At 37.5% G+C, this 25,266-nt stretch overlaps 1 protein-coding gene across 4 annotated transcripts in view; it reads left to right on the forward strand.

Annotated features, from left to right (window-relative positions):
• Window positions 1–25,266, forward strand: part of EVC2 (EvC ciliary complex subunit 2) — a 172,260-nt gene that overhangs the window by 19,155 nt on the left and 127,839 nt on the right. For all 4 annotated transcript variants that reach the window (XM_074274140.1, XM_074274139.1, XM_074274141.1 and 1 more), the window contains 4 exons: window positions 1,113–1,167; window positions 13,053–13,219; window positions 15,186–15,251; window positions 19,338–19,524. In XM_074274140.1, the coding sequence (XP_074130241.1) occupies window positions 13,208–13,219; window positions 15,186–15,251; window positions 19,338–19,524 (265 nt within the window). In that variant the 5' untranslated portion in view covers window positions 1,113–1,167; window positions 13,053–13,207. The remainder of the gene's footprint in view (window positions 1–1,112; window positions 1,168–13,052; window positions 13,220–15,185; window positions 15,252–19,337; window positions 19,525–25,266) is intronic.

Genomic DNA, 25,266 nt, shown 5'->3' on the forward strand with positions numbered 1-25,266 from the left:
CTATATCTTGTCCCAGAACCTTATTTGTTCAACCACTTGCTATGGTTTTTTTTTTAATCATCTTCTAGAAAAAAGTCTGGTTATTTAAGGAATTGTACTGAGAGATCCTGAGACATGGGGGTCTTTACAAGATTAACCTGGAAAAATTTGTGTGTGATTCTTATAATTCATGTTCTTTGTCAAAGGAGGAACTTTGTATTATTGGAGCATGCTATTATTCTATCTCGTCCTATCTGGTGATCATAAAAACTGCTAGAACAAAATGGTGGTGATGAAACTAGGCAGTTCCCTTTGTAAACTATTTGAATTATTAGAAAAATGCCCCCTTCTTCCCCCCACACAATGCTTTAAAATCAGACTCCAACTTACCTGTGAAAGCTCTTTGGATCATTCTAAGACAATGTCCTTCCTAAGTCTATCTCAAAATGTTTCAACAGGTGCTTGCTTCTAATATAACCTTGAGAAAATGATTGGTAAAAATATTAGTTTATATAATCAACTCTCTCTTTATGTGTATATATATATATATTTATATAATGCTCTAGTATATTTATGAAATAAGGTACACACATATATGCTATATATACTTAAGGGATACATATATTGCATAATATGTGTATATGTATGTATATATATATATATACATATATATATAATATACCTAAAATGTATGTGTGTATAGATCTATATATATATATATATATATAGATCTATACACACATATATATTGATATCTATATATATATAATTTAATCTTGCATTATAGTGAAGCTAAAAGAAATATGGGCAATTTGATGTCTCAATTGATAGAGTACCAGGGCTGTAGTCAAGAAGACTCATCTTCTTGAGTTCAAATCCAGCCTCGGTCTCTTAATATCTGTGTGACTCTGAGCAAGTCACTTCACCTTATTTACCTCAATGTCCTCATCTATAAAAATTATCTAAAGAAGGACTCTAATACTGCTGCCAAGAAAATGCCAAATAGTCACAGAGTGGGACACAACTGAATATAACTGAACAAGGACATAAAAAGAAAATGAAAGCTTGTACCTTATGATTTATAGTCAATGTGATATAGTTAACTAATTCTTTTGTATTTTTTTAAACTTTAGGACTGCTCCTATGAGAGATTGCTTCATCTAGAGAACTACCAGCACAGTATCACAGGTTTGTACTTTTGATTGTTTTAATTCTTAAAAAGCAATGACATACATTCTCTTTTTTTATAAATTTTTATAATTATAACATTTTCTTTGACAGTACATATTCATAGGTAATTTTTTTTTACAACATTATCCCTTGTACTCCCTTCTGTTCCAAATTTTCCCCTCCTTCCCTCCACCCCCTCCCCCAGATGGCAGGCATTCCCATACATATTAAATATCTTATCGTATATCCTAGGTACAATATATATATATATATATTTTTATATATATATATATGTATATATATATGTGTATATATGTATATATGTATATATGTATATATATACGTATATATATATATATATATATATATATATATATATGTGCAGAACTGAATTTTGTTGTTGTTATTGTAGCAAAGGAAGGATTGTATTTTGAAGGTAAAAATAATCTGGGAAGAGAAACAAAACAAAACAAAACAAACAAACAAACAAAAAAACAATGCTCACAGTTTACACTCACTTCCCAGGGTCAGTTCTCTATATATTTTAGAAATGAGACCTTTGTCAGAACCTTTCCTTTTAAAAATATTTTCCCAATTTGTTACTTCCCTTCTAATCTTGTTTGCATTAGTATTATTTGTACAGAAACTTTTTAGTTTGATGTAATCAAAATCTTCTATTTTGTGATCAATAATGATCTCTAGTTCTCCTCTGGTCATAAATTCCTTCCTCCTCCACAAGTCTGAGAGGTAGATTATCCTCTGTTCCTCTAATCTATTTATTATCTCCCTCTTTATGCCTAAATGATGGACCCATTTTGATCTTATCTTGGTATATGGTGTTAAGTGTGGATCCATATCTAATTTCTGCCATACTAATTTCCAGTTTTCACAACAGTTTTTTCCGAATAATGAATTTTTGTCCCTAATGTTGGAATCTTTGGGTCTGTCAAAGATTAGGTTGCTATATATGTATCCTTTTTTGTCCTTTGTATCTAATCTGTTCCACTGATCTACCGGTCTATTTCTTAGCCAATACCAAATGGTTTTGGTGACTGCTGCTATATAATATAGCTTTAGGTCAGGTACACTTAGACCACCTTCCTCTGACTTTTTTTTCATTAGTTCCCTTGCAATTCTCGACCTTTTATTCTTCCATATGAATTTTGTTGTTATTTTTTCTAGGTCATTGAAATAGTTTCTTGGGAGTCTGATTGGTATAGCACTAAATAAATAGATTAGTTTGGGGAGTATTGTCATCTTTATTACATTCGCTCGGCCTATCCAAGAGCACTGAATGTCTTTCCAATTATTTAAATCTGACTTTATTTTTGTGGCAAGTGTTTTGTAATTTTTCTCCTATAATTCCTGACTATTCTTTGGTAGATGGATTCCCCAATACTTTATACTCTCAACATTTGTTTGGAATGGAATTTCTCTTTGTATCTCTTGCTGTTGCATTTCGTTGGTGATATAGAAGAATGCTGAGGATTTATGTGGATTTATTTTGTATCCTGCCACTTTGCTAAAATTCTGAAGTATTTCTAATAGCTTTTTAGCAGAGTCTTTTTTTTTTATTTTATTTTATAATTATAACATTTTTTGACAGTACATATGCATGGGTAATTTTTTACAACATTATCCCTTGCACTTACTTCTATTCAGATTTTTTCCCTTCCTCCCCCAACCCCCTCCCCCAGATGGCAAGCAGTCTTATATATGATAAATATATTACAGTATATTCTAGATACAATATATGTGTGTAGAACCGAATTTTTTGTTGCACAGGAAGAATTGGATTCAGAAGGTAAAAATAACAGTTTACATTCATTTCCCAGTGTTCCTTTTCTGGATGTAGCTGGTTTTGTCCATCATTTATCAATTGGAATTGGATTAGCTCTTCTCTATGTTGAAGATATTCACGTCCATCAGAATACATCCTCATACAGTATCATTGTTGAAATATATTAATAATCCCCTAGTTCTGCTCGTTTCACTTAGCATCAGTTGATGTAAGTCTCTCCAAGCCTCTCTGTATTCCTCCTGCTGGTCATTTCTTACAGAGCAATAATATTCCATAACCTTCATATGCCATAATTTGCCCAACCATTCTCCAATGGACGGGCATCCATTCATTTTCTAGTTTCTAGCCACTACAAAAAGGGCTGCCACAAACATTTTGGCACATACAGGTCCCTTTCCCTTCTTTAGTATTTCCTTGGGATATAAGCCTAGTAGCAGCACTGCTGGGTCAAAGGGGATGCACAGTTTGATAACTTTTTGGGCATAATTCCAGATTGCTCTCCAGAATGGTTGGATTCTTTCACAACTCCACCAACAATGCATCAGTGTCCCAGTTTTCCCACAGCCCCTCCAACATTCATCGTTATTTGTTCCTGTCATCTTAGACAATCTGACAGGTGTGTAGTGATATCTCAGAGTTGTCTTAATTTGCATTTCTCTGATCAATAGTGATTTGGAACACTTTCATATGAGTGGAAATAGTTTCATTTTCATCATCTGAAAACTCCTTCCTCCTCCACAAGTCTGAGAGGTAAACTATCCCATGTTCCTCCAATTTATTTATGATTTCGTTCTTTATGCCTAAATCTTGGACCCATTTTGATCTAATCTTAGTATGTGGTGTTAAATGTGGGTCCATGCCTAGTTTCTGCCATATTAATTTCCAGTTTTCCCAGCAGTTTTTGTCAAATAATGAATTCTTATCCCAAAAGTTGGGATCTTTGTTTGTCAAACACTAGATTGCTGTTTTTATTCACTATCTTGCCCTGTGAACCTAACCTATGCCACTGATCAACTAGTCTATTTCTTAGCCAATACCAAATGGTTTTGGTGACTGTTGCTTTATAATACAGTTCTAGATCAGGTACAGCTAGACCACCTTCATTTAATTTTTTTTCATTACTTCCCTTGAAATTCTCGATCTTTTGTTGTTCTGTATGAATTCTGTTGTTATTTTTTCTAGGTCATTAAAATAGTTTCTTGGGAGTCTGATTGGTATAGCACTAAATAAATAGATTAGTTTAGGGAGTATTGTTATCTTGATTATATATTCGCTCGGCCTATCCAAGAGCACTTAATGAATGACATACATTCTCAATAAAGGTTTAGAAATCTATCTAAAATAGGAGGATGGGATATGGGAAGAGGGGGAGGGTGATAAGAGAGGGTGCATTGGGGCAGGGAGTGGTCAGTAACACAACTCTTTTGAGGAAAGACAGGGTGAAATGAGAGAGAATAAATGGGAAGGGGAGATAATTAACAATAGAAAATATAAAACTAAATTACAAAGCAAATTTCTCTGATGGACTATTATTATTCTGAGAAATGATGAGCAAGATGCTCTTAGGAAAAAAAAAAGTAGAAAGTCCCCCATGAACAAAGTGAAATATACTGCATACAAAATAATAGCAACATTCTGAGATTACCAGAACTCATTTTGCCTTCTGGGGCTAAGGAGAACACATTTATTCTGTCTTCTACATGGTGGTCCCAATCTCCCCCCAGTTTTCACATGGTATTCAAATTTTGCTTTAGTTGCTTGCATTTATTTACCTCAGAGTACTTAAAATACCCAAAGCAACTGTTTTTACTTTTGAAAGAGCCTTGATTATGCTCAGAAGGTGTCACTGAAATAATGAGATACTTTTGAAATCACAAAACAAGCAGATTTGTATATGGCATCCACTTTCTCAACTACCTGTTTTGTCATTTTTTTTTTTCTTTTTTCTCCTTTCTTTAGCAACCAGCCTCTTTTAATTGTTTTAAGCGTTACAGCTAGCTGAAACACCAGAAATTGCAATTTTACTACTCAGTAGTAAAAGTGACTTGAAAATGTCTGGAGCAATGTTTGTCCATGCTTTTTCTTTTGAACATTGGCTATAAATGGGCTGGAGAGATGAATGCCTTGGGAAAAGAAGTGGCAAAATCTCCAGCCCATCATTTCAGGAGGGAGCAGAGATCCAAAGAGACTGTCATACAGTCATAGAATGATACATTCCTAGATGCCAAGGAAGGGCATTAGGAGGTAAAACATTTGTTAGGACTGTTTCATGTTGTATCCTGCATTTTTAGAGCCCCCAAGTTGGGCTGACAAGATGTACCGTTGCTTTCTAGACTTCCCACACCACAGTGATTACAATTTCCTGCTTTCTAGAGCCCCCAAGCTGGGGCGACAAAACATACCATTGCTTTGTAGAGTCCTCACACCCAAGAGATTAAAAATACCTTCCTAGTGGAGAAGTGATGAGGCGAGACTCCTGAGGATGGTGGGAAAATGGAGTCCTTTATTTCCAGGGCTTCCCCTTTTTATAATGTAACAAAAACAATTGTGAGCACATGGAGCACACAAACAACTTGCTAGGTAGTTTGCCACTTGGTATCAGTCTTCCACCAGCTATCACTCTGCTTCAATTTCAACACTGGTTGTCACCACCCCCGGACTTCTCCAGAAGGCCTACAGCCCTCATGGGAGATGGGGAACCGAACCAGACCTTGTCATCTGTTTCCCTCCGGGCTGAAGGGTCTTAAACCTCACCCAGAGTTTCCCTACTGACTGTGATCCTCTACAGTTTCATGTACAATCTTGTTTTATTCTACTTTGTGATGGAAATGCTTGTTTGATTTCTTAAGTTCAGAAAATTTTTTTTTTAAATTAAATGAATGCTGTGAATGGGAAGAAAAAAAAAGAAACAAGTGAAATTCCAAAAGGACTTTTCAAGGAGTTGCCATAGCTTCAGTAAAAGGCAAATCCAGGGGCCAGTTAAGTTTGTTGAGTGGAAAGAGCACCAGCCCTGGAGTCAGCAGAACTCAATCTAGCCTTAGATACTTACTAGTTGTATCAGACAAGTAACTTGACTATAATTGCTCCCCCAAAGGCAAATCTAATTCCAAGTCTACATCTGGAAATTAGATCTCTGGAACTATTAATTGGTTCTTCAATCAAAATGCTCATGAAGCATCTATGTGTGTCAGTCCTTCGCCAGGTGCCGGGGACACAAATACAAAGAATGACACAACCTTGTTTGGCCAGGTGTGCACCTTCTCATGAGTAACACACCAAGTACATGGTTCTGGTTTTATTCTTCAGGTTTTATGTATTTTTATTTCTTTTTATATTCATATATTTATAGCAAGCTATATGCTATAACTGATCTAATATACATAAATACAAATATTTGGGCACATTTCTGTGTATTTTATTTGCACATGTGTACATATGTACAACATACATACATGTATACATTACAGATCTCTCGATTATATGCAGATCTTATGTGTAATATAAAGAAAATATATACCCGTGTAAAAGCAGTCAGGTGCATGTTTGAAAGGGACTATACTCTTGACACCTTGACACAGCTGCCTATAGCAGGGCTTGCTTGAGGAACAGTTGGGCAAGAGAAGATATTTTCTGCAAACAGGTGAGGTATATATGGAGCGCAGCCCATTCAGGAGAGGCCAAGGAGCCAGATACAAGGACACATTGGTAGGAAAATGGGATCCCAGCAATAAGGGTGGAAAACTCCTCCCAACTCTCAATGGGGCTGGTTTATTCCAGAATACCCTCCAGCTGCACCACCACCTTCTGCTGTTCTCCCTCCAATTGAATGAAGTGGCTAAGAGTGTGCATTTTTTTTCATATGCAAACTAAAGGGGTCACACTCATGGCTTTCTAAGTTTTCTTTCAAATCCATGGGCTTGTGGGCTCTGATTTTCTATTCAAGCAGAAGGGTAGCGACTTCTCCTTAGCACCAATAGTTTAATTTGTATTTTAAATTTTTTAAAAAACAAAATTGAATTATATTTTGTATTTAATTAAAAATCATGTAGTATACATCCTAAAAAGAGCCATTTCAAGTTAAAAATATGCATTTGGCATCTACCAGATGAAAACTTAGTGGGCAATTCTGAGTTAATCATTCAGCACCCATTTTTAAGAGTGTATTATGAGCCAGGAGGCAGATGCAAGCACAGTGGTTCTGATCTAGAGTCAGGAAGATATATCTCCCCAAGTTCAAATCTGGCTTCAGACACTTAGTGTTTTGCGATCCTGGGCAATTTACCTAATCCTGATTCCCCAGTTGGCTCATCTGTAAAGTGAGCCAGAGAAGGAAATGACAAATCACAGAAGAGATCCCAAGAGACTGTCACACAGTAGTAGAATGAGATGTTTGTGGATGCCAGGCAGGTCAACAGGAGGTAAAATTTGTGTGAAAACTGTTGCATGTACAATCTTTTTTTTCCATTCTACTTTGTGATTGAAGTGCTTGTTTTATTTCTTAAAGAAATATTATATAAAAAGAAATATTACGTAATAATATATTATTATAATATAAATAACGATATAATAATAAAGAAAATATTACATAAAGAAGAACTTAAAAAAAATGAATGGATGCTGAAAATGGGAAGTAAAAAACAATTAAAGTTACAAAGAGTCCCAGACAGGACTGAACAACAGCAGAACTCAACAGTGGTAGGAAACCAAAGAGTGGGACGTGACCAAAAAGGGAGCAAATGACAACAAATGAGCCAAAGTGTATAATGTGTCAGGAATAAAAGAAAGAAAAAATAACAACATAGTCCCTGCTCTCAAGGAACTTATTGTCCAGTGCAGGAAGACACATACAAAAGAGAATCATCAAGAAAAAGTGGGAATAGAATCAAGGGAAGGTGCTAAGATGAGGAAGGACTGGAAAGTCATCTCGTTCAGTGGAAACTTTGCAGAGGTCAGGGAAGCTAAAAGGCCAAGAAAAGCAGAGAATGTAACAGGACGGTCCATGCTCCTGGCGTTCAGAGGAGCTGAAGGGACTTGGGGTTCAGAAAACTGCAATAATAAGCAGCAGTTGGGCTATGGAAGCCAGGGAAAGTCAGGCAGCAGCTTTCCACGTTCATATTGGAGATGAGCAGAAGCCATTGAGATGCTTGGAATAGGAAGTGACATAGTCAGATTTATGCTTTAGGAAGATCAGGCCGCCCACCAAATGGGATGTAGATTGGAGGGAAGAGAAAGGGGAGGCAGATCAGCAGGCTATGGTGACAACCCCACACGTGAGGATGAACCATGGTCCCCTCCTCCCTCAGGTCATCAGTGTGGTTAAATAACTATCTCATTCAAAAAGACTGGACCTTAAAAATAAACATGAAAAACTCTGAATCACAGCCCATCTCTTGGGGAAGAGGCAACGTGGAGATGAGAGTGCCATCCTCAAAGATAGCAGGGGAGATGCTCAGTCACTTTTTAGTCATGTCTGACCCTTCATGACCACATCTGAGATTTTCCTGGCAAAGATACTGGAGTGTTTGCCATTGCCTCATTGAAGTCATTTCCCAGATGAAGAAACTGAGGCAAACAGAGTCAAGTAACTCATCCAGGTAAGCTATGTCCAGACAGCTAGAAAGTGTCTGGGATCAGATTCAAACTCGGGAGGAAACTCTAAGCCTGGAACTTCTTGGACTGAGCCATCTAGCTACCAAAGGGAGAGGACATAGCAATAGAACTAAGCCTGATACTTAATGTTTCATGGTAACAGCATTAAAGAGATGCCAACTAAGAACTGTGTGCAGTCTCTGGTGGAAGATTGTCTTGGGTCTAAGAATCGGCGAAGGTTTCCTAGAGGAGGTGGAGTTGTCCTTGGGATCCTGAGGATGGGTAGGAGGAATTCCCTGAGATAAAGAGGACGGGGGTCATTCTGGCTAGAGCCAAGTAGACATAAAAAAAACTCAAGAGACAACAAAGAGAGGCAGAAAGAAATTTAGAACAGACATTGGTCGTACTAGCTCGCTCTTACTCTGACCTATGACTGGGAGTTTCCTCATTTATTTTTTCTTAACTGCACAGCAATTTTCCCTTCTCATTTATTTATGCTATTAGCTATGATCCGAATGGAAGGCTCCTCTGCTGAAGGGCCCCAGACAGCAGTATATTTTAATAGTGCCAGTATTTTCATTAAAAGTGATAAATGTTGAAGACCATACATCATTTGAAACAATTCAGCTCTCTATCTCCTCCATGCCCTTCCACTCAATGTTAGCATTTCTGGCCCATTTTGGATTCCTTGCTGAACATGATAACAATATGGTTCTCCTCAAGCTCAAAAATTATTCTGAAATGCCCCCATTTTGTCCAAACAATTGAACCATGAGTTTGTCTCACTGAATTTTGGCTTCCTGTTTATTTATAGCACGTTGGATCCAGTTCATAAATCAAAATTTGTCGTCTTTCTGCCATATTTGCTCTATGACTTAGCTAATATGTTTATTATTGGTTTTGTATGTTTAGTGCTGTATATCAGTGCCATTTCTTGAATGCACCCCAATGAAACTTTGTGCAAACACTTAACCAAAGTGATTAAATGCTTGCTTCTGGTAGAATTTCATTCCATCACCCCCCACTCTCTAATCAATAGAGAAATATTTGTTTCTTCACTGGTTCTTTGAAACGAAGACCTTGTATCTCTATATGTTATAAATCTCTGTACTGTCTGCCGCCCAGATCTTTTGAGAGTGGCATTTGTCACACTATCATGCAAGAAGATTAATGGTGGCTTATTTTACAACAATTCTGGAAGGCAGAAGTGTGCTATTGTTAGCTCTAATATCCTGCTATATAGATGTACAGCCCCAGGAACATGGATTGACTTGTCCAGGTATTCTTATCATCTTCTATACCCCTTAAGGCTTAGGTCATAATGCTGTGCCCTATTTCAGCTCTGATGATTTAGTATCGCCAACAAGCAGTTTCAGATCTTCTCTCATCCTTGTCTCTTGGGGCTCAGTAAATGTCCAGCTACATATAATCTCTCGTGGAAGATCTTAAAATCAAGTTGCTTTATTGCTTTGTAACTTTATTTATAATATTATGTATTTATATAAGATATTTATTTCATGTTTTAATTTTCATTAGGTTTATGATATTACATTTCTCTAAAAGAATAGAGTTCACCATCAAATAATGTGTACCACTTATTTATTGTAAATGTTTAATACTTATAATTGTATATCTAGAATAGCTCATTGTCCCAATCCCATGTCAATAATTATTATGCTATGCCCTGGGTGATGAAAAGAAGGTTCATTTAAATCCTTGGTTCAAAGTAACATTCTCAAGTTCATGCTGCTGCTAAGTGTTGGTACCAGAATTTGGGCCCAAGGCATCTGATTCCAGGGCCATTCTTTTCACTCCATCTACTACTATTCTAAATTTTCTCTTCCTCTCTGAGCTCTCTCACTTCCTCCTTTCCTCTTTCTCTTAGTTGAAGATCTCCCCTTTTTTCCTTACTTAGAAGGTTGAAGCCATTCCACATAAACTTCTCCAATTCTCTTCATTTCCAAGTCCCTTAATGTTACATTCAGCCTACTCCCCCCCCCCCCCCGCCTCCACTATTGCCTCTGCCAGTATCTGACAATATGGTAGCATTAGTCCTTACCAGAACCATTTGCTGCTTATATGTTCTTTTAAAAAGTATTTTATTTACTTTTCTATTAACCTGGGTGATTTATACTTTGGTAAATTATCATCCATTTATCTTAAATGGTAAACTTTATTATTATCTATTTGGGCAAAATTTCTCCTAATCTTTGCTTGTTTTTTCTCACCATTTGTGGTGATTTCACTTTTTAAAAAATTGATACTGATAATTGGGTTTTCTTCTTTCTTTTCTTTTAAAATAAAAGAATCAAATGTTTATTTTACTAGTTTTTTTCATAAAACCATTTCTTTGTTTCATTAGGGTTAGGGTTTGATAGTTTTCTTTGTTTTATTAAACTCTTCTTTGGTTTACAAAATTTCTAATTGGGATTTTAAAATGTGTTCTTCCTTAAGTTTTTTTAGTTGCCTGCCTAATTCACCAATCTCTTCTTTCTCTGTTTTATTCATGTCAGCATATCAAGTTTTACAAAATTCCTCTAAGAATTGCTTTGGCTGTACCCTATAAATTTTCATGTGTTGTCTCATTATTGTTATTCTCTTTGATGAAATTGATTTTTTTCTGTGGTTTGTTGTTGCACTCTGTGATTTTTTAGTTTTCAATGGCCTATTCAAGGTCTTTAATGACTTATGACTTAATATTTCTGCCTTTCTGCATTTGATTATGATTTTTTATGCCCTACTTCATGGTCTTGCTCTCATGTTTGCTACTTTAATTAGGTCCCTTGTCTTTCAAAAATTCAACCTTTCCATATCTGCTGCCTCCATGTGTCCAAGTCTCTCCCATCATTGAATACTGTCACTAGGCCCCCTATTAGCTCTAATTGCCCTATATTTTCCCTAAATTTATCAAATGCCTAAAAGTAACCCACCTACACTTGCTGTCCATCCTTCATCTCTTCTCTTCTGCTCCTCAGTGCATTGCAGAGTCTGACCTCATCCCTCCACTGGAAGTTCCTGCTGATCTTTGTTCTCTCAGAAGCATCCTTCCCAGCCTCCCTTCTCCATTTCCTACCTATGCCCCTTCTCTCCTCAGGTCCTCATATCTCCAGGCTTTCATGACACGACTTATTTTATCTTCTTGTTCTTTCTCCATCTTCTGTTCTGGCTCATGTCTATGTCCTCCCCTAATGATGGATGCTTCCTGAGATTCTGTGCTAATCCCTCTCCTCTTTTTTTCTACACACTCTTCAGGCAGCCTTATCAGTTCTCGTAGATCTAACCCTGATCCCTCTGTAGATGCGGCACAAATCTGTGCATCTGGCTGTGGCGTCTCCCCAAACTTGTCTGGCTTCCCTGATGGCATTTTAGATACTGTAAACTGGCTGCCTTAGAGACATGCACAAAATCAAACTCGTATCTCCCATGAACCCTTCCCTCCTCCTTTAGTTCTCATACTGAATGCTTCAGCTCCAAGTACAGTTTGAACCTCTCTCTTATACTTCCCCCATCTTTGCAAATGGGTAGGCAAAATTGAGGTCTACTTTCTCTGCCACAAAGTGGTCTGGGGGCAGGGATGCTGACAGATCCTGCAATCACAGGAAGAAGATGATTGGGAGGATCCCAGAGTGCAAGAGTCACATTGTGACTAGTGAAGGGGAGTACTGAATGAGTATGGTATTCTCTGCTGTGCATTCACGAGGAGCCCTCTTGGATTCTTGATGTCTGAGAGGTAGTTGTCATTGCTTCATCTCAGGCACATCATTTTGATTTGGGAAGATTGAGAGTTGCTAAGACTTGGGTAAATGTCTCAGTCTCTATCTTGTTGACTTTGAATTTGGTCTGGTTGACTTGAACCAAACCCATGAGGTATACCTTCTTCCCACTGTGGAAGCTGACATACAGACCAGTTTAAAGAAGCAGGACAAAAGACATGCATGTTGTATTTTATTGCTGTTCCTGTTCCCTACTTTCGTTATTGGGAGGGAAATTAAACTGCATGTAAAGCCCCAGCTCAATTTATTTATGAAGCCAGTATCCAATCATGGATGTCACCTAAATATTAATAGCTGAGGCACAGAAGGGGAACTGGATGAACTGACTTGGGTAAATCATTCCCATCATGAATATTCCGATGATGATAGACATAAGGACAGGCAAACTTCCTTTGGATCGAGTCTTTGCAAGTTTCCTTTGCTTTTCCTAGTGAAGGGAACCCATTCAGTTGAGCCCCAATCTAAGACCAAGTGTTGTTACATTGGCTAATTTGGAATGGTAAAGCCATTTATAGCCCACAAGGCTGAGCATGTCACCGGAGTTCTCCATCATTCTCTGAAAAATGGAGTAGCCTTATCCTTAAGTGTTCTTCGCGGAAAGCCACCGTGTAAGAAACTTGAACTCTCTAGGAAAATGAATCACTGTTATGCACAGTTCTGGCTAATGCCGTGCTTGACTGCAGAGTTTGCCATGGTATCCTTTTAACTCATCCTGTGATTCATGTGTGGTTGAATTTTAGCTGAAGGGCCCCTTGGAACAGGAAAGGACAGAAGAATTGAGGATTCTGACCTGCTCCTGACTTCAGCAGCCTCCAACGAACCTTGGAGTCATTCAGTATTTTCTCTCATAAGCTCATGGACCAAGAAGACTTTATTCAAAAGAGATTCTTCTATAATGCACAACCTGGTCAGTAAGCCATTTAACATATTAAAAATTGACATTATTGCTTCATTGGTTTTTTTTATAGAATACAAAAATGTACCCCAAAGAATCAATCTACGGCACATCTTTAGTGATGCTTAATGCCCATTTACTCCTCAGAACATTCATAATGAGCCAGCTCAATGAGGGAAAACACTATTAAAGATTAGAGCCCACGGACCCTAGGACGGCGTGCCTCATGGATTCCTGGGGATCTGGGGGAGAGGAGAGAGTTGAGTGTAGCAGATCTCCAGATAGTCTTCTGTGAAATGAGGGCACCATTGTGGGTAGAGAATTGGACCTGAATTGAGAAGACCCAAGTTGAAATCTAGCAGATCCTGTGTGACCATGGCAAGTCACTTAACCCTCTTTGCCTCAGTGTCTTAATATTTAAATGAGCTGGAGAAGAAAATGGCACACTGATCTAAGATCTTTGCCAAGAAAATCCCCAAACAGTCCCAGAGTGACACATGACTAAAAACAAGTAACCAATCAACAACACCAAAAGCCAGGTGGTAAACCTGTTGACTTCTAAGATCTCTGCCAGTTAAGGCTGTATGTAGGTCTAAAAATCTGGGAGGCTCAGTAGCAGCCAATGGGAATCTTCCCTTAACACTGAGAAGCTTTTGATTAAAATGATGGCCTGCTATAGGAAAGGACAGCCAGGCAAGGAACATTGCCTTACGTGTTGAATTTTGGAGTCAGGATCTGAGAAGCTGTTGTCTTTGATGTCACAAAGCTCAATGTCCCCCAGTTAAAGCTGCAATGGACCTTTGGGTACAGTCCTGAGAGGCTGAGAGTAGAACATATTAGGAGCCTCATTTTAAAAGTGGGCAAATTGATTCTTATAGGGTGGAAGCGAATCGTCAATGATAATATATGTGCAAAGTCTAAAATAGCCAGCTGTGTCTTTTCCTCCATATTATTGATCTCCCACACACCCGCAGTCCGTTTCTGTTCTCACACAAAAGCAAAGAACAATTGAGCAATTTCTTACAGGTTATTTTTTTCAAGTTTTACAAATTATATATGCCTCATAACTAAGCAAATATATTTCTGATGGAGTTATGAAGATAATGATATTTCCCATTTAGTTTTAAGATGGACAAAATGCTTTCCAAAAGTTTTCATTATTTCATTTTGAATTTTATTTCATATTGAATTTTGAAATAAAAAAGAAATAAAGAAGATTCTCTGTCTTTAATTTTACATTCTCATTACATAAGTATTTTGGAATTTACAAAGTGCATAGACCTTGTCCAATTCTATCAGCAAAACAGTGATGTGACTTGGAGAGATTTGGTATTATATATCCACATTTTTTAGGTATCTAAAATTCAGGGGAAATATTAAGTGTCTGGTATAGAGGAGGAAACGTTGACTTTGGAGTCAGAATATAGAGAAGTTTGGAACTGTGAAACATGGGCAATGAAAGTCCTTGGTAAAGAAACACCTTCTACCAATGCATGTTGGCAGTTGTCTGTCATTTTGAGTTTTACAGAGATATCTAGAGCACTTTAAATAACTTGCCCAAAGTCACAAGCTTCTTGTGTTAGTGGTAAGACTTGAATTCAAGTCTTCTTGACTTTGAAGCTCACTCACTTTCTAGTATACAACATTCTCAGGGTACTTAGATTCAAATCAGGACTTTGCTGTGTATTTTGTGAATGGCAAAGATCATAATATTTCATCTCTCTGAGCCTCAGTTTCCTCGTTCATAAAATTAAATCACTGGGTAAGTTGATCTCTGAGGCCCTTTCCTGGTCTAAATTCAGTAGCTCATTCTGGAATCCACCAGACAAAGTGGCAAAGCCGTTGGACAGAAGTAGACATTCTGCTTGTGGTCATTGGCCTTCATTGTCGCCGCTTTTCATCATCTAAGTGTTCTGTAGCCTGTTCTACAAAGAGCACATGACTTGGAATTAATTTCTCTGTCTTTTTTTTTTTCCAGCATGAAGATGCTTCCAGAATTTCTGTGTCTTCCGAACATGGGATAATTTTCCAAAAATGTGCAACAGTAAGTTTTCACGTGTAGGTTGCATTTGAGGAGAAAAATGCATTTCGTTTCAATAAATGATAGTAATTTTGTGCATTAAAGATGAATCATCCTAGTTCCATACATATAGTAAAACATAGGAATCTTGAATGATTTAATATTCTTTTAGAGTTGATATTTGAAACACTCACCATTTTATTATGGAGACATTTCTTCCACAATTGAGAACTTTAGCTTCTTTCTGACTCTGGAGACAACATCCATGACTTTCAGTAGCCAGAAAATGATGTCCTTTGGTGGCTGTGGTTCAGACCATTGCCTTCCTGAGCTTCAAAGAATGGTACCAAGCCCTGTCAATTTGGTAGAGGAGACAGTGCGGTAGATCAGAAAGCTCTCTGGACTCATGGTCAGGGAAGAACAAAGTTTTGGTGATGCTCTGTATACTAGCCTATCATCCGGCCCATGGTTTGCTTATGTACGAGGGATATTTTAAAAGACTTTTGTCAAATTCTTTGCTCAAATGTGGATATGCTTTCCCCCCATGGTCTCTACCAGTCTTGTAATTCAACTAAAAACCAAAAGAAAATGAGTCTCATTGGGCATAATTTCTTCTTGAAGAAGTTTTTTCTGACTCTTAAAAATGATTGATAGTTTCTTTAGCATACTTTATCCCTTTAATTATTTATTCCAAAATTTCCTCAGAAATCAGAGCGAAACCAATCATATCATGGTTTGGAAAATATCCTTTATCCTTCTTAAAAATAAAGAAATATCATTTTCTCCATTCCCATGGCATTTCTTCTCTCTATGAAATGGTTATTCGCAGTGCTTTTACCATGTAGTTATCTCAGCCTAGTGACTTGTATTTACTGATGGTAGCAATGGACTCTCACTATCTTCTCATTAGTCTCGAGTTTCACTTTGTAGCAATTACATGTAATTTCTTTTTCCTTGTTAGTGGCAAATTCATGAACAAAATGACAGCTGGTTCCTTTCTTTTCTCATCTGTTCTCATCCCACCTTCCATGAAAAGTGTGCTCTCACTACTTGGACCCATCCCTCCAGTGTAGCAGATGAAGGCTTTGTGCTCATCTGGCATCCCTGGACTTGGTTCGTTCCGATCATCTAGGTTCCCAGCCCTTTGTAAAGGACCACATCACCCTTCCGGAGGCAGCCTTCATTTCCATGGTCTCAGCATCTTTTCTGGTTGGCCGACGAATCCCAACTAAAATCATAGAATCCTGCCATTCTTCTTTTCCCTATCAGAGAATGAAATCACCATACAGACAAGTCATGAATTTCATCATGTCTGTGGAAATGAAAGAAGCCTAGCAGATGACTGAGGCTTCCCTTCATTACTGTGTCATGCTCCATTGGTGTAATCTATTTTTTATATTTCCTAAATTGTCTGTTTCCTTTTCTACCTCAGTAGTCTGTACTATACATCTAAGACTGTATTGCTTAGTTTCTCCCTTCTGTCATCTTCCACCAAATATTTCTTTTGAATAAATTATTCCATTATATTGCCATATTCCAGTCAAAACTCATATTCCACTGATTCTTAATTATAGGAACAGCATTCAGATGTTTCAGCAGCGATAGAATGAACATCTGTCATTTATTACAGAAGGGACTCGAATTGGTTCAGACGTCAAATATAATGATCTCCAAGGTACTTTTCAAATCTAAAACTCTATGAAATATTATGATGAAATATATCTAAAACATGACCAAAGGATCATGAGTCACATAGGGGAAATAATGAATAACATAACAAGAAAAACCTTTACAACATATCAGGATGCAAATACAAGCAACAGTCTCTGCCCCTCAGGAAATTATATTCTAATAATGGAAGACAAGGTACAAAGTTGAAGGAAAAGAGCTTCATTTCCTATGTAGTACTCGCCATCTTTTCATTGCAATAAGCTCTTAAAGATAAGAGAAAACAAAAAAGCAGCTATATTTAAGACCTTATCTTGATCTTCCACTGAGGCAGGCAGTCCGTAATATATTTCCATCATAAGGCTGCTCTTTTTTCTCCTTCTCTTAATGTTCACTCAGATGTTTTCCATCATGCTTTTTAAGTGAGATTGTTAAGACATCCTTTTGTTTTAGGTCAAATTAAAAATTCCCTCAAAATACCCAAATTACTAGCCCAGAATCCGAGAACAATAATAAGTGTAAATTAGTTTCACTTAAGTACTTTATAGGAAAGATAGCTTCCATTTTGAAATCTAACTAATATCTTATGTTTTATCTTGCCTGTTTTAAAAAATATTTTAAATATAGCTGAACAGATGTTTTGTGAGCAGCAGTCAAGTTAGCCATCTGGATATTTCTTTGTCATTTGGCTGGAAGAAAACCTTAAAGTTTTTAATCAGTCATCTTCCTGGAAAACATTTATTTTATTGATTTCTAAACAGTTGAAGGAATCATCGTTACTATTCCCCAAATGTCTTTTTTTAAAAGGTATTTGCAAAGTTCTGTTAATGATGTTTTCTCTTGGAAGTGATTTGTGGCTCATTGGATTTCTCTCTTCCCACTGTCATAAGTCACTATCAAGTGGCCAATTGAGCCTTTTGGTCTAGTAAGGGTAGATGTTGTCTACCCTTTTTTTCTTAGAACTCCTGTAGTTTGGTTTGCTGATTCTCTTGAAGGTTAGAGGCAGACATTTTACTTAAGTCAGTGTCAGTTTGAAGGTCAGAAGGGGTGATTTAGGCTCCTCTCCATTAGCACCAGGTCAGTCTTGGACTGAGAAGGGACGCCTGCTAAAAGACAACAAAAAGCTACCTCCCCAGCCCAATCGCATGGGACTCTCTTGGCACCTAATCAATTCTTTCCCACCTTTTCTTAAACACTGTTATTCTAGACCTAGTACTTCACCACAGCTAGAAGATTGAGATCATGAAAATATATCAATATTAGGATTTTCTTCAAAGCTCTTTCCCACTATGGCTTGTCCTTACTGTTTGAAACTTGAGTTTATTTTCCAATCACCATATCCAATGATCAGAACCAAAGTTTTAGCTGGAACGGTACTTGGAGGTCAAGGAGTCTAACCACCTGCAATCATCCCTCATAAAGCTAATTTTAGTATATCTTGATTCCTTGCCACGCCATCCTAATCATCACAATTACATCCATGTGTTAAGCTTTACTAAATAGCGAATGTAAAATGTCACTATTTGATCAGAATATCTGAGCCTTTTCTGTTAATGTTGTAGCATGGCCCACCGTGCTAAAAAGGCCTTTGAGTATCACCCCTGTACCCCAGATGTAGAAACCAAGTCTCACAAACATGGTAGTTTGTTCACAAGAACCCTGATGGGAACCAGGACTTGAACACAGATCTTGTTTCTCTTGGGTAGAGTACTGGACCTAAAGGCAGCGAGACTCTACGAGTTCCATTCCGTCTTCAGACACTTCCTGCTCTAGGCCAGTCATTTCACCCAGTTGTCCTCAGTTTCCTTCTCTAGAAGATGAGCTAGAGAAGCAAATTACAATCCACTCTAGTCTCTCTACCAAGAAAACCCCCAAGGAGGTCAGAGCCAGAAACAATTGAAGAACTTGTGTATGTCCAGGGCTCTTTCCACTATGCCATTCCTCCCATTTAAATATAATGGAGAGATTAGGCCATGAAATGTGTCCTTATGGGTCTCAAAAAAAAAAAAAAAAAAAGCAACATAGCCTGACTTCACTTATAATTCCTGAAAAATTCTCACCTTAATGATGTGCTCCCTGTGCTAAGTGATAGGGCGTCTGCCAAGCTCTGATTTTGACATTACATTTTGTGCCTTTCCCACCGGGCCAGGGCACGGGTTCCTGATTTCCTAATTGCACCCACAGCTAACATTTCTCTGCAAAAGCTGCTGTGCTCTATCTTAAAATGGGAGGTTTTCCATCACGGGGTCTCCAGGCAACAGCTCGTCATGTATGAATTGCCACCTCCCTGGGAGACTGAGATGGAATGGCCTGACAGATCATTAGCATGGTGCAAAGCACCAAGCAGCCCCCTTGCCAGAGCTCCCATATCTCTGGCCCATTTGACCAGTGTGCCCCTGTGGGGAGGAGCGCCCCACCGATTTCTCCTCTGCTTTGCTTTAGGTGTCCGGGCAGAGTGAGCCCGAGACGGCCTTCGTGAGGCTGCTCATCAACAACTCCAGGACTCCCTCTGCAGCCAACCTCTCGGACCTTGTCTTGCTGGACAACATTACGGGGCTCATTGTGCTGGACTCTTCTGGAAATAAGACTTCAGAGGGGCTTCAGGTGTTCAGAAAGAAGTTTCTCCAAGGTAACTCTGGCCTGTGCTTAATATAATTAATAATAATAATAATATAATAAAACCCCGTTAGATTAGACTCCATTTATTATGAAGGAAGATGGCGTGGTAAAGAAGAAAAAGGTGCTTCCAGGCTCTAGAGTTAGAGCTCCTGAATGCTTACGCTCAGTATGACTTCAGTAACTCATTTATTTCTAGGGCTTCCTTTTTTTTTTTTTTTTTTTTTTTTTTGGCTAGAGAGTTGGGTCTCAGAAGTCCTTTCTAGCTTTATATTTCTGATTCCACAATGTATGATCCTATGTAGTACACTGTGTCCCCCCTTAAATGTGTATAAGAAAGGGAAAAGAAATTAGTATATATATATAATAGCATATAGAATATATATACTATTACATATATATTATATATACTACAAACACACATATAGTATATACATGCACATATGCACATACCCTACTCATTTGGCTGTGGCTTTATAATAATAATGTTGATATGCAATACAGAGAGCTAGTTTTGGAGTGAGATACAACTGAGTTCAAGCCCTGTCTGCAGCTCATGTTGGCTGTGTGACCAAAGGTAAGTGACTTAGTCTCTCAGTGCCCTATTGGTATATCTGTCTACATACAGATACCCGCACAGATATGCGCACATATATGTATTTATTGTTACTCTTGAGTTTGTTCTTGAGTTTGTTCAATCACGTCTGACTCTTCAGGAGCCATTTGAGGTTTTCCTGGCAAAGATATGAGAGTGGGTTACCATTTCCTTCTGTAGTAGATTATTTTACAGCTGACGAAATGGAGGCAATCCAGGCTAAGTGACTTTCGCAGGATCACACAGATAATAAGGATCTGAGGCTAGATTTGAACTCATCTTCCCAAGTTCAAATCTAGCCAGGGCACTGAGAGGTTGATCTCACAGGGATTATAGATGGTTACTAGGTGCTGGGAAGAAACTTTCAGTCTGATAGAGGAGGTAAGACACATTCATCGTAAGTGAAGTAGTGACAGAAGTAGCTAAAATAAAAAGAAAGTCTGGTGGGAATCACCCAGTGGAGAGCTTCCTCCTAGGCTGAATCATCCTGTGTGCTTTATGTATGAGCTGTCATTTCCAGAGAAGCTCTTACCAGTTGTATATGCAGATATAAATGAGCAAAAACTTGGGAGGAAGGTCATTTTAGACACAGCAGCAATGGGGGTAAAAGCGTGGTGCAAGGCAGGGAAGCCCAAGATGCAGCTAAGAGATGTGGAGGACTAAGAACTCGGACCCATATGGTAACCAAACGTGAGTCCCAAAGCCTCAAGTTCAGCCTGCCGCACCTCCTGCCACAAAAGCAGGTCTAAAATTAGGCATGCCATCTTAGGAACTTGTTTTGTTTTCTTTGGCATATTTCTTTTCTTTTACTTAAGAGAAAAAAGGCTTCTTTATAGAATTTAGAAGCAATTTCATTTTACAGAAAAGAAAATAAAAGCCCTGAAATGATAAGATCATACAACTGATTTAACTCAGAGTCAAGATTCATATTCGGGCCCAAAGATTCTAAATCCATTGTCTTTTGTACTCAAAAATTATGACATTTATATGGTTCTGCAAAATTTTGCCAAGCATTTTACCTATCTTATCTTATTTGATCTTCACAATACCTGGTGAAATGATTGCTATTCACTATAGAGATAAAAAAAAAAAAATTAAGGTTGGGAGAGGTTGATGGTCACTAAACAGCTGTGCAAGAAAAAAATCAAACCAAAAGCAAAAAACAAACAAAAAGGATAAAATCCTATTCTTTGATCTACATTCAGTCTCCATGATCTTCCTTGTGGATATAAAGGAATTTTTTCTGTCCCAAATCTATTGGAATTCAGCATATTGCTTTTTTTTAGCTTTTTGCTTTCAAAACATATGCATAGCTAATTTTCAGCATTCAGTCCTGTGCTCCAAATTTTTCTCCCTCCCCTAGAGACAGCAAGTAATCTAATCTATGTTAAATATTTGCCTTTCTTCTATACATATTTTCACAATTATCACAGCATATTTCTTTCAAGGGATTCTTCCCCTTGAGGAAGAAATGGGAAGGACAAGAGGATTAGGCTTTAAAGTGCAGAGAGTGAGAGAGACAGGGAGAAAGCCAGAGTGTGAGAATGACAGAGACAGAAAGATGGAGAGAGGCAGAGAAGGAATGAGAGAGATGGAGAGAAGAAACAAAGGCCATTAAAGAATTTTTAACAAATGCATATATAAAGACCACAAAGAAGGTCAGAATCAATCACAAATAAGTGGGAAACTTTGGAAGTAACAAGTTTAATCATATGTCTAAAAAGAAAAGCAAACTGTACGTAATGGAGATACAGCATTTCATGTAGTCCGACTTCAATTCTACCATGTACATGAAAACCTATATTTATGCAGTGTTAAGTTCAGAGTTAAATAAAACTGAAAAACCGAAGCAAAAAGAATCTTTCAAAAATATAATTGGGAAGCAGAGAGGAGGCTCTTTTGGCTCAAATGTGAAGTACATAAGGATTAATTTTATGAACTAGAGCCAAAAAAGTAGGTTGGAAATGAAACATTAGGGATTTAACTAAAAGAAAAAAAAACTTGAAATATCAATATCCAACTCACTATCCTTCACCTTTCCTACCCCCATATAGAAAAACAATATAAATTGTTAGTATGAGCAATAAAAAATGATTCCTTCTCACAAATGAATGTTATTCTAAACTCATCTAATCTAGTTTATGCCTGAAGCTTAATTCCCTCTAGAGCAACCTGGCAAATAGTTATCCGGCTTTTGCTCACAGTTCATCATTATGACCCTGAGATGTTGAGCATGTCAACTGATGCTCAGCTCCTGAAGAAGGGTTAGGGTCAGAGGCGCTATTAATCCTGAATTAGCCACAAAATCTAGCTTATTAACATGCCATTATCACAGAATCTCATCAGAAACCATTTATTCCATTGCAAACCAGAATCCCGTTTACAAATCCCTCAGTGATACTTGGGTCTTTGCTTGGAGAAGAGATCTACCTCGCTGCTTCTCTGGACAGGCTATTCCACTGAGGCAGGAAGTTAGGTACTTGATAAAAATACTTGATTGATTAAAGTAAGACCAAAACTGCCTTTCTGTGTCTTTTTCCCTTGGTCTAATCCTGCCTTCCCAGGCCAAGCAAGAACACGTCTGATGAGACTTTTCCCCTAAGACAGTCCTTCAGATGTTTGGAGAGAACTTGAAATTTTGTCTTCTGTAAAATCCCCCATTTGAGTAAACCAGCAATCCAATTTATGACTCAATAGTTTTGCAGATGTTTGCTATTCTATATTTTACATATTAGATAATGTATAGATTTATATTAGTCAATAGATTTTATACATTACATTGCAAAGCCTTTTGCAACCTTGAAAGAACCATGTCTTTGCTCACTGTTTCTCCTCCCCTTTATGCCATCAGGGTTGTTGTCATTGGAGCAACAAGACTGACAACCCTGCACAAGTCATTTTACTCCTCAGGGTGTTTGATTCCATAGGCTCTACTGTTCCAGATCTCCAATGCTATCATCCACTGTCCTTCCAAAAGCAGCATCTAGTACTTACAAGATATTCTAGGTATGACTGGAGAGCAACCTGAAGTGATCAAGAACTGACCTTGGGCCGGAAATACTGGGTTCCATTTCTTCTTATGATACCCATTGGTTGGGTGAGCCTGGGAAAGTCCCAGCTTCAGTTCCCCAGGACACATTTTAAGACTCTTGATTTGTAAGCTAATTCTAATCATTCAATCAATAACCAATAAACCTTTATTGAGCATCTGCTCTGCACCAACTAGATGGCACTTTGGGTATAATGCCAGGCGTAAAGACAGGAAGATCCATCTTCCTGAGTTCAAATCTAAGTCACCCTAAGTCACTTCACTGTTTGCCCCAGTTCCATGTCTATAAAATGAGCTGGTGGAGAAAATGGCCAATCACCCCAGTGTCTTTGTCAAGAAACCACCAAGTGGGGTCACAGAGCCAGATGTGACTGAAATGACTTCATGCATGTGCCAGACATTGTGCCACGTGCTGACTGACAGTGGTAGAGAGAATTCTTTCTCCCTACAATGATAAATAACAAATGGAGTAAAATCAATGGTTTGTTCTGGGCCAAGTACTGAAGAACTAGCACTTCTTTATTAGCGATATTACTGGTTTTCTTAATGCAGCCTATATTTGCATGAGCTTCCATGGCTGCTGCAGTGTCACATTATTGAGTCAATTTGAGTTTGACATCCATTAAAACAGTACTAAGTTATTATTATTTTTTTTTACTTTGGTGAACTTGCCATCTTCCCATGTCCTCCTTGTGTGGAGTTTGCAAAGTTGATTTTTTGAACCTAAATTTAAGGTGAGATTTTCCACTATTAATTGTCATCATATTAGATTCGACCCAACAATGTGGATTTTTGAGATTGTTCTTGGATTCTATCTGTCACCAAAGGTATTAGCCATCTCTTCCATCTTATGACATCTGTACATTTCAACAGCAAGCTTTTTTCTTTTTTATAGTTGATAATCATGCCATTTTCTATTCTGTTTATTCTCTCCAATATAAACCATGTAGCATAGAAGAATGAGGATTTGACTTTGCTGTCAGAAACCAGGATTCAAATGATGACTTTGATGTAATCTCTTTTGATTTTGGGTACATCCTTTCTCTTTCCTTGTCAGGTCAGTGTCCTCATATGCAAACTGAGGAAGTTGGATTATATATTCTTAAGGTGCTGCCAGCTCTATGTATACAACTGGTTCAATATATCATCACAGAGAATATTTTGCAATATAGTTAGAAGTTTTGCTAACTATGGGGATAGATAAAAGGAATTCATCTCTTAATGAGAAAATATGAATACATTTTAGTGTTTCCTAAAGATTATGTTGGTAAAATAGTTGGTAAAATTGTTGTTGGTAAAATAACACAATCTTCTAATTTTCTTCTATCTAGCTTTTTTTAAGGAAAAATCTTTTAAAATGATCCATTTCCTCAACTTGTAGCAGTTTTTATAACAAAGTAGAGGAGAAAAAATGAATAAAAATAGCTTTCAGTTTGTTTGCAATACTCATCTCTAAATGTAATGACAATATCCAAAAATTTTACATACTTAAAAATAATTTATGAAGTAGTTTCATTTACATTCACAAATGCTTTATTTAGTTATAATAATACTTTATAATAGCTGACAATCAGATCTCAACTTTGTAGCATATACATCAATTTATGTACATTGCCTTGATTTTCATTAATACTCTGTAAATTAGAACAAATTGTATCATCAACATTGTACAGCTGAGGGAAGATAGCGTCAGAATGGTTAAATGGTTTCTCCAGCATTCTGGGTCATAAATAGACTAGAATCTCGGAATAATGGAGGCTCTATTGATGCTTAGGTTAAGGATCGAAGCCTTTGGCAAAGAAAAGTTGGAATTGAGCCCGTAGTACATCATACAGATTCATTAAGAAAAATAAACTCATGATCATAAGACAAATCCAACTTACACAATTCACTTGGTTTGACAAATTGGAACCACTGTGTGGCTTGGCAACAACTGCTGAAAAATTGTTAGGTGCCTGGCTATTCTTTCTTCATGAAGAGAGAGGAAGAATGTAGAAGGAATTACCAAGGGATAGAAGTCAAGGGTCTACTGTCATATTCATGATGGATACTTTATATGTAATCGTTATCTAGACCTGGAGTCATGAACAATAAGATGTAGATTTAAAATT

The sequence above is a fragment of the Sminthopsis crassicaudata genome, chromosome 6 (assembly GCF_048593235.1).
Source record: "Sminthopsis crassicaudata isolate SCR6 chromosome 6, ASM4859323v1, whole genome shotgun sequence".
NCBI classification, from domain to species: domain Eukaryota; kingdom Metazoa; phylum Chordata; class Mammalia; order Dasyuromorphia; family Dasyuridae; genus Sminthopsis; species Sminthopsis crassicaudata.